The 11744-nt window shown below is 44.1% G+C and overlaps 2 protein-coding genes across 6 annotated transcripts; both read left to right on the forward strand.

Annotated features, from left to right (window-relative positions):
• The first annotated feature begins 552 nt into the window (after nt 1–552).
• On the forward strand, nt 553–2961 carry LOC117830657 (histone H3.3). 2 transcript variants are annotated; one of them, XM_034708860.1, is made up of 5 exons: nt 553–684; nt 1621–1750; nt 1911–2032; nt 2140–2214; nt 2575–2961. In XM_034708860.1, the coding sequence occupies exons 2-5, from the start codon at nt 1627–1629 to the stop codon at nt 2701–2703; spliced, it is 450 nt and encodes a 149-aa protein (XP_034564751.1). In that variant the 5' UTR covers nt 553–684; nt 1621–1626; the 3' UTR covers nt 2704–2961. The 2 variants fall into 2 exon arrangements, with proteins under 2 accessions (XP_034564751.1, XP_034564752.1); XM_034708861.1 differs by having other exon boundaries at nt 564–684; nt 1582–1750.
• Nucleotides 2962–4492: 1531 nt separating this feature from the next.
• dcp2 (decapping mRNA 2) lies at nt 4493–10940 on the forward strand. Of its 4 annotated transcripts, none has more exons than XM_034709800.1 (11): nt 4493–4782; nt 6320–6471; nt 6906–7033; nt 7127–7225; nt 7305–7457; nt 7537–7649; nt 7776–7871; nt 8101–8209; nt 8394–8498; nt 9281–9335; nt 9415–10940. In XM_034709800.1, exons 1-11 carry the CDS (start codon nt 4715–4717, stop codon nt 9594–9596), a joined length of 1260 nt encoding a protein of 419 aa, XP_034565691.1. In that variant the 5' UTR covers nt 4493–4714; the 3' UTR covers nt 9597–10940. The 4 variants fall into 4 exon arrangements, with proteins under 4 accessions (XP_034565691.1, XP_034565692.1, XP_034565694.1 ...); XM_034709801.1 differs by having other exon boundaries at nt 9284–9335; XM_034709803.1 differs by having other exon boundaries at nt 4494–4782; nt 9284–9335; nt 9434–10940.
• Nucleotides 10941–11744: the final 804 nt, after the last annotated feature.

The following is an 11744-nucleotide window of genomic DNA, read 5'->3' on the forward strand; positions in this document are numbered from 1 at the left end:
GAACTATTTGTATTGTAAAACGTATCAATGTAAATACTTCAGACCTGTACCATAGTGATAAACAGATAACACTTTGAAACAAGTAAATACCACTTGTATACTTTAAAACAGAGGGTCATTTCATTCCTTGTGGACTCAACATGACAGCATTTATACTTTTCAAGAAATTGATCTTAAACACTTTCAGAAAATTAACAGTAGCAAGACTCACATATCCCTTCGAGACACCAAATGGTATCATAACAATGGTGTATATTGTTTTGTAATGACACCGCACAATTTTATAATTCATTAGAAACGTATTCAAATGATTTCATGGAACCCCACGCTATGGTTCGCGGACCCCCAGGGGTCCCAGGACCCCACTTTAAGAACAACTGGTACAAACCTGGTACAAACAGACCTCTCTGTGAGCGTCAGCCTCTGATGCGGGGATATCCCGGTACATCTCATCCTGTCACCGCACAGCAATGTGTAAGCGGTGGCTAACGTCCCCGCCCGCTCAGCTTGTCCTCATACACCTCACCAAGCGCTCCGGGAGAGCTAGCCCCGCCCCCCTCCTCCCCGCTGATTGGTTGAAGCGTCACAGAAGTGTCGTTTGAATTCGAGTTTGATGCAGTTTGCGACGAACGGAATCGATATTTTTTAACAGTTAGAAACAGGAGTTTTTAATCACCTTCACAGGTAAGTTATGAACTGGTTGACGTGTTTACAGAGCTTTAGGAAGAAACTTACTCTATGACGCAGATCACTTTAACAGTAGAGTTCCTGTTAAAGGGACAGCGAGCTAATGCTAACATGAAGAGCTAACATGCTCAACAACAATGATGTGTTCAATAACATCATTGATAACCTGTAAATATTAATAAAATCATGTATAACCTGTATAATGGATCATTAAAGCAGCTTAACTGACGGTGAGATTAAAAACTGTACAGAGAGGTGAGATCATTTAAATTATGAATAACAGCCCTGGTCTCACAGGGTCTCCTGCAGAATGAGGATCCTTAAACAACTCATCAGAGACGCATACCTGGTCTCACAGGGTCTCCTGCAGACTGAGGATCCTTAAATAACTCCTCAGAGACACAGACCTGGTCTCACAGGGTGTCCTGCAGACTGAGGATCCTTAAATAACTCTTCAAAGACACAGACATGGTCTCACAGGGTCTCCTGCAGATTGGGGATCCTTAAATAACTCCTCAGAGACCCAGACCTGGTCTCACAGGGTCTCCTGCAGATTGAGGATCCTTTAATAACTCCTCAGAGACACAGACCTGGTCTCACAGGGTCTCCTGCAGACTGAGGATCCTTAAATCCTCAGAGACACAGACCTGGTCTGGTCTGGTCAGGGATTAACCTCCCAGCAACATCCTGAAGAGACCAGGACAGGGTTTAACTACTCTCCTTTTCTGTGTGTGTGTGTGTGTGTGTGTGTGTGTGTGTGTGTGTGTGTGTGTGTGTGTGTGTGTGTGTTCATGTTCATGTTCATGTTCACGTTCATGTTCATATTCATGTGTCTGTCTGTGTTACTGCGTTACTGTGTGTGTGTATCTTTGTGTGTGTATCTTTGTGTCTCAGGTCAGTCGTCAGCTTTTCAGTCTCTCGTCTCTTGTTTAGGAGGAAATGCGCCATGATTCATCAGCCAACCGCCGGAAAGGCAAAACCCCACAACGACGCCCAGTGGTGCCGCCGCCGCCAACCTCTGGGAAGAAATCCAGCACCCCACGGCAACGGGGCAGAGAGTCAGGTGAGAGGGAGGGAGGTCTGAGAGAAGATCAGGATCTATTCCTGCTCCACTCTTCTTTATTTGATGAATGAACGTAACGTGAGAGCACTCTGTGATGACGCAATCACATGACCAGGAGGACAAGCTGAGAAACACTCACACAGGTGTTTGTGTCCTGCAGGGCCGGCTCCCGTCTCTCCCAGGAAGAGACGCTTTCGACCCGGAACCCGGGCTCTGATGGAGATCAGGAAGTATCAGAAGAGTTCAGCCCTGCTGTTGAGGAAGGCACCATTCGGCCGTCTGGTGAGTCAGAGCGCCTCGTCCTGTTCCCGACCCTCTGGAGGATCTGCAGGTAATCGATGGCTCACAGATCCAGAGTTTAACTCCTGTGTTTCCTGGTCTGTGTCCAGGTGCGTGAGGTGTGTCAGGGATTCACCAGGGAGCCTCTAAGGTGGCAGGTGTCCGCTCTGCTTGCCCTGCAGGAGGTGAGCAACAAAAACACGATCACAGTCCAGCTTTTAGTCTCCGTACTCTGACACCCAGACTCAGCTCAGACCACACTGTCAGTCCTCAGGTGTGCAGACTGAACCCTCCTCACACCTGTCCTGACTCCTTCCTGTGAGCTCTGAGGGCTGAACCAGGACCCTGAATAAACTAATGAACCAGAGTATGAGAGCTGATGAGGTGCTCAGATGCTCAGGTGCTCAGGTGTTCAGGTGTTCAGGTGATGAGGCTGGAGCGTGACGGATCTTTTTTATAAAGTTCGTCTTCTTTAGTCCTGACTCTGATCTCCTCTCGTTCGATCGTCCTTTAATCCTCGTCCTGTCGTTCCTCTCTCTCTGCAGGCTGCTGAAGCCTTTCTCGTCGTGTTGTTCTCAGACGCCAACCTTTGTGCCATCCACGCCAAGCGGGTCACGCTGTTCCCCCGAGACATCCAGCTGGCCCGTCGGATCAGGGGCGTGGACTCCTTGTAGACCCTGACACTTCTGATCCAGAGACCGACAGGACTCCTTCAGGATGTCACCTCCATCTACACGCCTTCAAATGAGTCTGTAATAACTGTGTGTGTGTGTGTGTGTGTTTTTAAAGGAGGTGTCAGCTGGTTTTATACCTAATAATTGAATAGTTGATCAGTGCTCTGTCGTGTTATTAATTATTGATTGTTTGAGATTTGTGTAAATAATGTTTCTTTACTTATTTTGTTATTAAACTTGTGGATTTGTTGAACCTGGTCTTGGCTCTCAAAGCGTCTCTGTTCCTCTCTGCTACAGAGAGAGCTCTGTTCACACCTGAGCCATGCTCACCTGGTCACGCTCACCTGGTCACGAGGAGGGATCAAGTTCAGCTTCAAACTTTGCGTAACCATGGTAACGTCTCCTATGATCACCGTTCAGCAGACCGTCCACAGGACGAGAAACTCTCCGTCTGATGTTTATGATGAGTACCTTTTGTAAACAGCCGACCTGAAAAACACGCTCAGAGCGGAGAGGACGCACCGATCCTGAAGATATTTGAACATCTCCACAGAGTTCTGACTGTACTGGGTTCATTAAAGAGGCCTAAGTCTGCTGGGTTCATTAAAGAGGTCTACGTCTGTACTGGGTTCATGCACAGGTGCAGACTCCCACAGCCCACTCTGACTGCACCCTGAGTTTCTGGAAGGCCCTCCAAGTGAACACTGGGGGGGTTTAGAAAATCCCTCAAACTGCGTCCATTTGATGTCAGAAAGTCTCTTGCAGGAGCTTTAACTGAAGGATGGGTCTGGTTCATTCTGGGCTAGTCTGGGCTAGTCTTTTCCATTCTGGTCTAGTCTTGTCCTGTCTGGCCCATTCAGGTCTGGTGCAGTCTGTTGAAGGACTTCAAGTGGTTTGATTACAGTAGTAGAGATCAGTGAAAGCATAAACACTGAGAGAATTCGTCTTTAATAAAATCTGAAGTGTTTGAATAAAGAAGTTAAACATTTGAATGAAGGTTAATCTGTCATATTGTTTATATATTATACATGCTGGTGATTTTGTCTATATATACATACATATATGTATACATATATGTATACATACATATATACATACATACATATACATATATATATATATATATATATATGTATATATATATATGTGTATATATATATATATATATATATATATATATATATATATATATATATACATATATATATATATATGTATATATATATATATATGTTTATATATACATATATATTTGCAGTTTTATTAAATGTTCATAAAGAGTCCGAGTGAAGAAACAAAGAGCAGCTGTGAACTCGTCTCCTCTTGTGTCTGTTTAATTAAATTAATTCTGTGAATATTTAATATAAACTGTTTGAATTCTAACATGATACAGAGCATTAATAAAGTAAAGTTTATCTTTTATGTTTATTATTTCTTCATCTTTCTTAAACCCGCGCTGTTTCCGCCCCTTTTTGAGTCAGATAACTGACAGAAAAATCAACCAATGGTGTTTCGTTTCTATAACTCGCGCCTTCATTCTCATCACTTGATTGGATGGCTTACTTCCGTCTAAAAAACATTGCCGCCTTCATGCTCTCGCTGAAAAATCGTAATTTTGACTTTCAATTGCGTCAAAACCGTTCCTGTCATCTTTGTAGACGTCGTTACGATAAAGTTAAAGTATGCCGTTTAAAATGAATAACAATGATTTAAGATATGTTGTTCTATATTGTCTGGTGTTTAGTTTTTTCCTTACACAACAAACTCTTAGGTTTTAGTTCTAATAAAGACGCTAAATCTAGTGAGGTCCTTCCGTCCCATGTTCCGTGAACGCCGTACGAACAACAAATACCGTTTACTTCCCGGTGGAGAACAACAAGTCATCCGTGGATTTCAGCTCGGTTAGTGCAGCTAACATGGATTTAAAGCTGTGGTCCTGTGAAGGGAACATGTGGCTGTAGTTTGAGCGTTTCCTGGCTGTTTGGGCTGCTCGCTCTGAGACACAGTCACGATGTTTTCCTCCAACATGGAGACAAAAAGAGTGGAGATCCCCTCCGGAGTGCTGGACGACCTCTGCAGGTAAGCCCACATCTAGCATCGCTGGTTTCACCTCTCTCTACATTAATAAACACATCAATAAATACTTTAATGCGCTTTAATAAACTGGAGTAATACTGAGTAAAGTACAGCTGTAAGTTAGTCCCTGAATGTTTTTAATGCTTACATTAAATGCTACAATAAAACTGTGTTAGCTCTGCCTCAGTCTGCTCCTTTATACAACATTTTTTATCTTTATAAACTCACAGTTTATAGTAATAACTCCTCCCTAAACATCTCACAGCTCATGGTAATAACTGCTCAGAGTTTAATAAATCGCTGCAGAAATCAGAGTCTGTGTTAATCAGGTAATAAATGTGTATTTAGTAGGGATATAACCATATACTCTACCACAGATTCGATTAGAATCCCGATTTTTGGTTCACGATACGATTCACTCACGATTTTCAAGAAAACTGGATTGAACTCAAAATTTAAATAACTATTATCTCAATCTCAATTTATTATTTAAATTCTCACACATGGACAGTTGCAATGTAAATTTTTTCATCTTATATTTCTTTGTAAACAAAGTAATCCTTTTTCATTTATAAGGTTTGTTGGAACTCAAATAAAACCACTGCACTCTTTTTTTTCAGCAGTTTGCAAAAAAACTAAAAATGACCACACAAAGATACCTTGTTGGAACAGAAATTTTTAAAACAAATAAGGTAAATTAGGGATGTAAATTTCAAGTATTTTCTGTGATCGATTTTTGGAAATGTCAGCGATCAATCATTGTTTCATCATTTAAAAAATGTGAACGTTTCCCATGTCAAAAACAATGCCAAATGCGTTATTTCCCCCCTCAATTAAATTTTCCTTCACGACACTGTGTATATAACTGACGGTATTAAACAGCTACAGATCATATGGAGGTGTTCAAAATGTTAAACACGCTGAATATTAACATGAGGAGCAGGCTTATAAATAATCTCTGCAGACGCATGGTCATAGAGTGAAGACTCAGACTACAACATGTGGATTTACTGCAACAGGACAACTGAACAGAATCATATTTTCTCACTGTGTCCAGTTTTCTGTCTACTCGTTCTTATTGATAAAAATAAGCATCTAAACACGGTCAGGTGTCAGCTGGGAGCGCAACGGGGTCATAATCAGTCCAGCAGTGGAGAAAAAAAAGCGCTCCTGGAGACCTGTCACTAAGCTGCAGCCCCCAGCTGAGCGTCTCCGCTGTGTGCAACACCTTCAGTCAGCTGACTCTGAAACATGCTTTAAACTTAAAACACCTCCACTCAGCGAGTGACGAGAGAGCAGCGCAAGAGACAAATTATGATGTGAACAGCTGAGTGTTTCTAACTTCTGTGTTTCTGCGTTGAGGCCCTGTTTAAAGATGGACGGGCTCTCCTGCAGCTTCTTATGTTCTGTGTTTGTTCTCAGGGAGGAGAACTCTCAGAGTAAACAAGTCCATATTATATCATTATATTATATAGTAATTTAAGAACTGTTAAATTTTAATATGTGTGTGTGTGTGTCTCTTCTCTGTGTGTGTCTGCAGTCGGTTCATCCTGCACATCCCCAGTGAGGAGAGAGATAACGCCATCAGAGTGTGTTTTCAGATCGAGCTGGCTCACTGGTTCTACCTGGACTTCTGCATGCAGAACACTCCGGGAGCTCCGCACTGCGGCATCCGAGACTTCGCCAAGGCTGATATCCTCACCCGAAGCTCTGTGTGCTGCGTTACCTGTCTGTGTATGTTACCATGTGATGTGTTCAGGTGCTCACCTGATGATGAGCTGCTCATAATCTCCTCTCAGTTCTTTGTCATCCGTTAGAAGGTTAAGCCCGGGTCAGGTGTGTGTGTTCGTGGAGGTTCAGCCTGGGTCAGGTGTGTGTGTTCGTGGAGGTTCAGCCTGGGTCAGGTGTGTGTGTTCATGGTGGTTCAGCCCCGGTCAGGTGTGTGTGTGTTCGTGGTGGTTCAGCATGGGTCAGGTGTGTGTGTTCGTGGTGGTTCAGCCTGGGTCAGGTGTGTGTGTTCGTGGTGGTTCAGCCTGGATCAGGTGTGTGTGTTCATTGTGGTTCAGCTCTGGTCAGGCGTGTGTTTTCGTGGTGGTTCAGGTGTTTCTTCCTTAACAGCTGTGAACTCTTCCATCACTGTCCGTTCCTGCTGCCTCACGGCGAGGATGTGCAGAAAGTTCTGGAGCAGTGGAAGGAGTATAAGATGGGAGTGCCAACATACGGAGCCATAATCCTGGACGAAACTCTGGAGAATGTGAGTTTGTGTATTCTGAGACTAATCAAGGTTTAAATGTCCGGCGTACCTAAGAGGGCGTACCTGAGTGTCACCTGTGTCCTCTATCCTCAGGCTCTGCTGGTCCAGGGTTACCTGGCGAAGTCAGGATGGGGTTTTCCAAAGGGGAAGGTGAACGAGGACGAGGCTCCTCATGACTGTGCAGTGAGAGAGGTGGGTCACATGATCATCTTCGGACCTGATGGGTCCCTCGTGGTTCTGCTCTCTGAGGCCAGGTGTGTCTCTGTCGCAGGTGATGGAGGAGACGGGCTTCGACATCAAGAACCGGATCAGTAAAGACGTTTACATCGAGCAGAAGATCACAGACCAGGTGGTCCGGCTCTACATCATCCCCGGAGTCTCCAGAGAGACCAAGTTCAACCCCAAAACCAGGAAGGAGATCCGGGTACGTAATCCTCAGAGAAAATCTCTGTTCCTCTGTCCCTCAGACGTTCTCAGGGTCTCATGTTCTCCTGTTCTCGCAGAACATCGAGTGGTTCCCCATTGAGAAGCTGCCGTGTCACAGGAACGACATGACTCCAAAGTCCAAACTGGGTCTGGCTCCTAACAGGTTCTTCATGGCCATCCCGTTCATCAGGTGGGCCGGCCTTTAAATCCAGCGTTTACATCAATGAGTTATTCAGCTCAGAGGACGGTCACTTGATCAATATGAGTGATTGTGATGATGTTGATTGGTAACGCTGCCCCCCCTCTCCGTGTGCAGACCGCTCAGAGAGTGGATCAGCAGGCTGAAAGGAGAGTCGACGGACAGCGACGAGGACTTCACGAACACCAGCACTCCCAACAAACCCTCAGAGAGGTAACAACACAGACGTCAGCTCTCCATAGAGGCACTCTGATATAGATTATGTGATCAACAGAAGCTACGTCTGTCAATAACAACAAACGCTTCAGTCTGATGACTAGTTTGTCCTGAGCTGTAGAGATCAATAAATCACACACTGTAAGACACGAAGAGGACAACAGACGTATAAGACTCTCGCTAACTCTCGACGTCTTTAACAGAAACTCTCTGCTTTCTCTCTCAGGTCAAAGTCCCGTCGTGTCACAGGAAGTGATGCGTTTCCTGTGGATGGATGGATGAAGCACAAGCAGCAGAAAGCTGTGGGTCTGCTGAGCCAGTACGAGCACAACCAGGTGAGGAAACACACCTAATCCTCTGACCCTGTTATCAGTCAGACCGTGATGATCAGGTGAGGAAGATGAGTTGAGAGGAACAGGGAGGAAGACACCTACAGACAGAGTTTGATGTGTGTTATTGTTTAATGTGTGTTGGTGTTTGTTGTTTTCATAATGTGTGTTGTGTTGTCTTGTTGTGTAGAATCAGAATGTGAAAGGGAACGGGAGGAGGAGTCAGGACTCTCCATCTGTGAAGAGAGGAGTGAGTGATAACGGAGCAAGCAGCCCGCAGGTCAAACACATCTTAGTGAGTACCAAATGCTTTGATCCTGATCTAAGGATGTTTGTTCCCCCAGCTGATCTCAGAAGGTGTTTGTTCCCTCAGCTGATCTCAGAAGGTGTTTGTTCCCTCAGCTGATCTCAGGATGTGTTTGTTCCCTAATTCAGCTGATCTCAGGATGTTTGTTCCCTCAGCTGATCTCAGGATGTATTTGTTCCCTCAGCTGATCTCAGGATGTATTTGTTCCCTCAGCTGATCTCATGATGTTTGTTCCCTCAGCTGATTTCCAGATGTTTGTTCCCTCAGCTGATCTCAGGAGGTGTTTGTTCCCTCAGCTGATCTCAGGATGTATTTGTTCCCTCAGCTGATCTCATGATGTTTGTTCCCTCAGCTGATTTCCAGATGTTTGTTCCCTCGGCTGATCTAAGGATTGGTTTGTTCCCTCAGCTGATCTCAGGATGTGTTTGTTCCCTCAGGTGATCTCAGGAGGTGTTTGTTCCCTCAGCTGATCTCAGGATGTTTGTTCCCTCAGCTGATCTCAGGATGTTTGTTCCCTCAGCTGAACTCAGAATGTTTGTTCCCTCAGCTGAACTCCGGATGTTTGTTCCCTCAGCTGATCTCAGAAGGTGTTTGTTCCCTCAGCTGATCTCGGGAGGTGTTTGTTCCCTCAGCTGATCTCAGGATGTTTGTTCCCTCAGCTGATCTCAGGATGTTTGTTCCCTCAGCTGATCTCAGGTTTAGAGTCTCTGTGAGAGGAGATCAAAGGAGGATTCCTTCAGTCTGTTTACGTTCTCTCCTCTTGTTCTCAGCAGAAAGACGATAAGAGACTTCAGCCCAGACGACTGCAGGACAGTTTTGACGGAGGTGAGTTTTCTCAGGAGGACCCTGGACGATCTTTTGTCAGTGCTGTTTTTCTCTGAGGATGTTTGATTTGATCTCTCAGGATGTTCTTCTGTCTGCAGACTCGTCTCCCTGCAGCTCGGGCACTCAGCAGCTTCTGTCCTCAAAGACTTTCCTGAACTTCAAGTTCGACAGAGACGCCATCATGAAGTGTTTCGACTACTGACTCAGCGGCTGTCCGAGCGTCTGCTGAGACAGACTGCAGCTCAGAGACGCTGTACGTGACAGAGAGGACGTTACTGAGCACGCTCTGCTCCTCGTGCACACTTTTACATTCAGGACTCTGTTTTTAAAGAACACACACACACACACAGCTTCTCTGCTGTGTGTGTGTGTGCAGACCTCAGAGTCTGCAGTCTGAGCAGAATCTGACTTTAATACTTTATATTTGTGTTAAACTGGTGATTTGTTCTGCAGGAGAGACAGGACAGTTTAAGCTCCAGTCTTTTAAACATTATGGATTTTAAACACGTGAGGTGAGAGGATCAATGCAGCTGTGGTGTCAGACTCGGCCAGTAGATCAGAGTTAGATTTTAAAATGTTTCAGGTCTTATTAATCATCTCTGATCAAACATAGAGTCCAACCTGAAGCTTTCTGATGTCTTCACTCAGACTTCACGTTTATTGTCAGACTGTGGGAACCCAGAGACCCGGCTGTTTGAGTCAGGGTGTCAGCTGACTCAGTGAGACGCACCGTCAGCTTTCAGATGAAGGACAGAACTTCAAACCACGATATGGACTCACAGCGAGTTAATTACTGCACCATGGAGATCTGTTTTAATTATAATGTTGCTTTGTTCATTCGTCTCCAATGATGGCGATCACTTCTTTAAAGCTCCTGGGAGGAGGATCATGAAACAGTGAGGCCTCTGTCTGACCTACAAAATAAAAGCAGGCCATCAGCGTAAACATTCATGTCTCTGTAGAGTCGTTCTGACGCCTGTAACGCTGCTAGGGGTTGCTGTCAGAGGTGAGCTGCAGAATAAGACACAGCAAAGCTTCATCGTCAGCTTTGACCCTGAAAGACAGCAGGACATCTTTAATCAGGAAACAGAGGTATCACTTTGTCCACAGGGGGCGCCCACATCGGCACCAACATGAAGTCCATCACAGGAGCTTCAACAGTAGATTTTCTACATGTTAATAAGAGTCTGCTAGTTTCTTCACACAAAGAATCATTGGATTTTTAGGTTTTAGTGTTCATGGTGCAGACAGACAAGGAGGACTCTTCAGGTTTATATTTAAATTCAGTATTTTCACACCCACACATGTCCATGTAGTCCTATTGGGACCTCTGTCATGTGTTTGGATCTCATGGTTCAGGTTGCTTCAGTCCTTCAGAGGGTCTCAGATCAGAAGATGAATCACTGTGAATGTTCTCAGACTTGTCTCTGAGAGACACGCAGAGGATATAACTCTTTAACTCAGATTATATATCTCCTGATCACTGTGGAGCGTCCTGAAGATGGAGGTCAAGGGTTGGTGGTGTTTGATTGTACAGATGGTTCAGTGTTGGATTATTGTTGTTTGACTTTAAATGTGAACATGAATAAAGTTTTTTCACTTTAACTCTTTCCTTATTTATTTAAACTCTGTCTCTGTGAGCGTCCGTCAGAGGGTCCAACAGAGCGCCGACAGACATCATCATTAGCGTGTGTTTAGCAGGATGACGCACAGGAGCAGAAACTACAGACCATAATCACAGTCACAGCTACAGGACAGTTACGCCACCTGCTGGAAGAGGAGGGGATCACAGGACTCTACTCTGCATGTGTTCATGTTTCATTAAACAAACATTAAAGCTGTTTTTTCTGGACACCTGAAACTTGTAATAATAATTTATAGGACATATATAAGGCTTTCTAAATACTCAGAGACACTTGACATAGTGTGCAGATAAATAAATATAGATGTAGGATGCAGGAGGATAGATCAGAGCGGGATGGGAGTAGAGGTTGTGTGTTGGCTTTTTTGAAAAGGCTGGCTTTGAGTTGATGGACGTAAAGAGATGAGTTCCATCTCTGGTTTATTTTAAATCACTTTAAGTTCAAACATTATTTTAAATAAAAGCATAACGTGTACAAACACAAATAATGAGGACACAAGCCAATTAGATTAGGGTTTTTAGATTTTATGTGGTTTTTATTCCTCTTCCAGTTCTTTTATTGTGTCTTTACACTGTCTGGTTTCTGTTTTAAATGTTAGGGTCGTTACTTTTTTTTTTTTTTCTTTTTATTTGTGCCATGTAACATACTCATTACAATTACACAATATTCAAGACATAAGGACATAAAAATAAAGTAAATCAAGCAGTATCAGCTTTTTGGCCTACTAAACTTTTGAGTGTGAGTGTGACTTTTCTACTAATACCAA

The sequence above is a fragment of the Notolabrus celidotus genome, chromosome 19 (assembly GCF_009762535.1).
Source record: "Notolabrus celidotus isolate fNotCel1 chromosome 19, fNotCel1.pri, whole genome shotgun sequence".
Classification (NCBI taxonomy): Eukaryota; Metazoa; Chordata; class Actinopteri; order Labriformes; family Labridae; genus Notolabrus; species Notolabrus celidotus.

What these genes read in the sequence shown, in the direction of transcription:
- LOC117830657 (XM_034708860.1), top strand. Translation starts at nt 1,627, where the DNA reads ATGCGCCATGATTCATCAGCCAACCGCCGGAAAGGCAAAACCCCACAA. An exon ending in GCAACGGGGCAGAGAGTCAG is followed by an intron (nt 1,751 to 1,910) that starts GTGAGAGGGAGG and finishes TGTGTCCTGCAG; the next exon opens with GGCCGGCTCCCGTCTCTCCC. An exon ending in AGGCACCATTCGGCCGTCTG is followed by an intron (nt 2,033 to 2,139) that starts GTGAGTCAGAGC and finishes GTCTGTGTCCAG; the next exon opens with GTGCGTGAGGTGTGTCAGGG.
- dcp2 (XM_034709800.1), top strand. Translation starts at nt 4,715, where the DNA reads ATGTTTTCCTCCAACATGGAGACAAAAAGAGTGGAGATCCCCTCCGGA. An exon ending in CCGAGACTTCGCCAAGGCTG is followed by an intron (nt 6,472 to 6,905) that starts ATATCCTCACCC and finishes ACAGCTGTGAAC; the next exon opens with TCTTCCATCACTGTCCGTTC. An exon ending in TGGACGAAACTCTGGAGAAT is followed by an intron (nt 7,034 to 7,126) that starts GTGAGTTTGTGT and finishes CTCTATCCTCAG; the next exon opens with GCTCTGCTGGTCCAGGGTTA.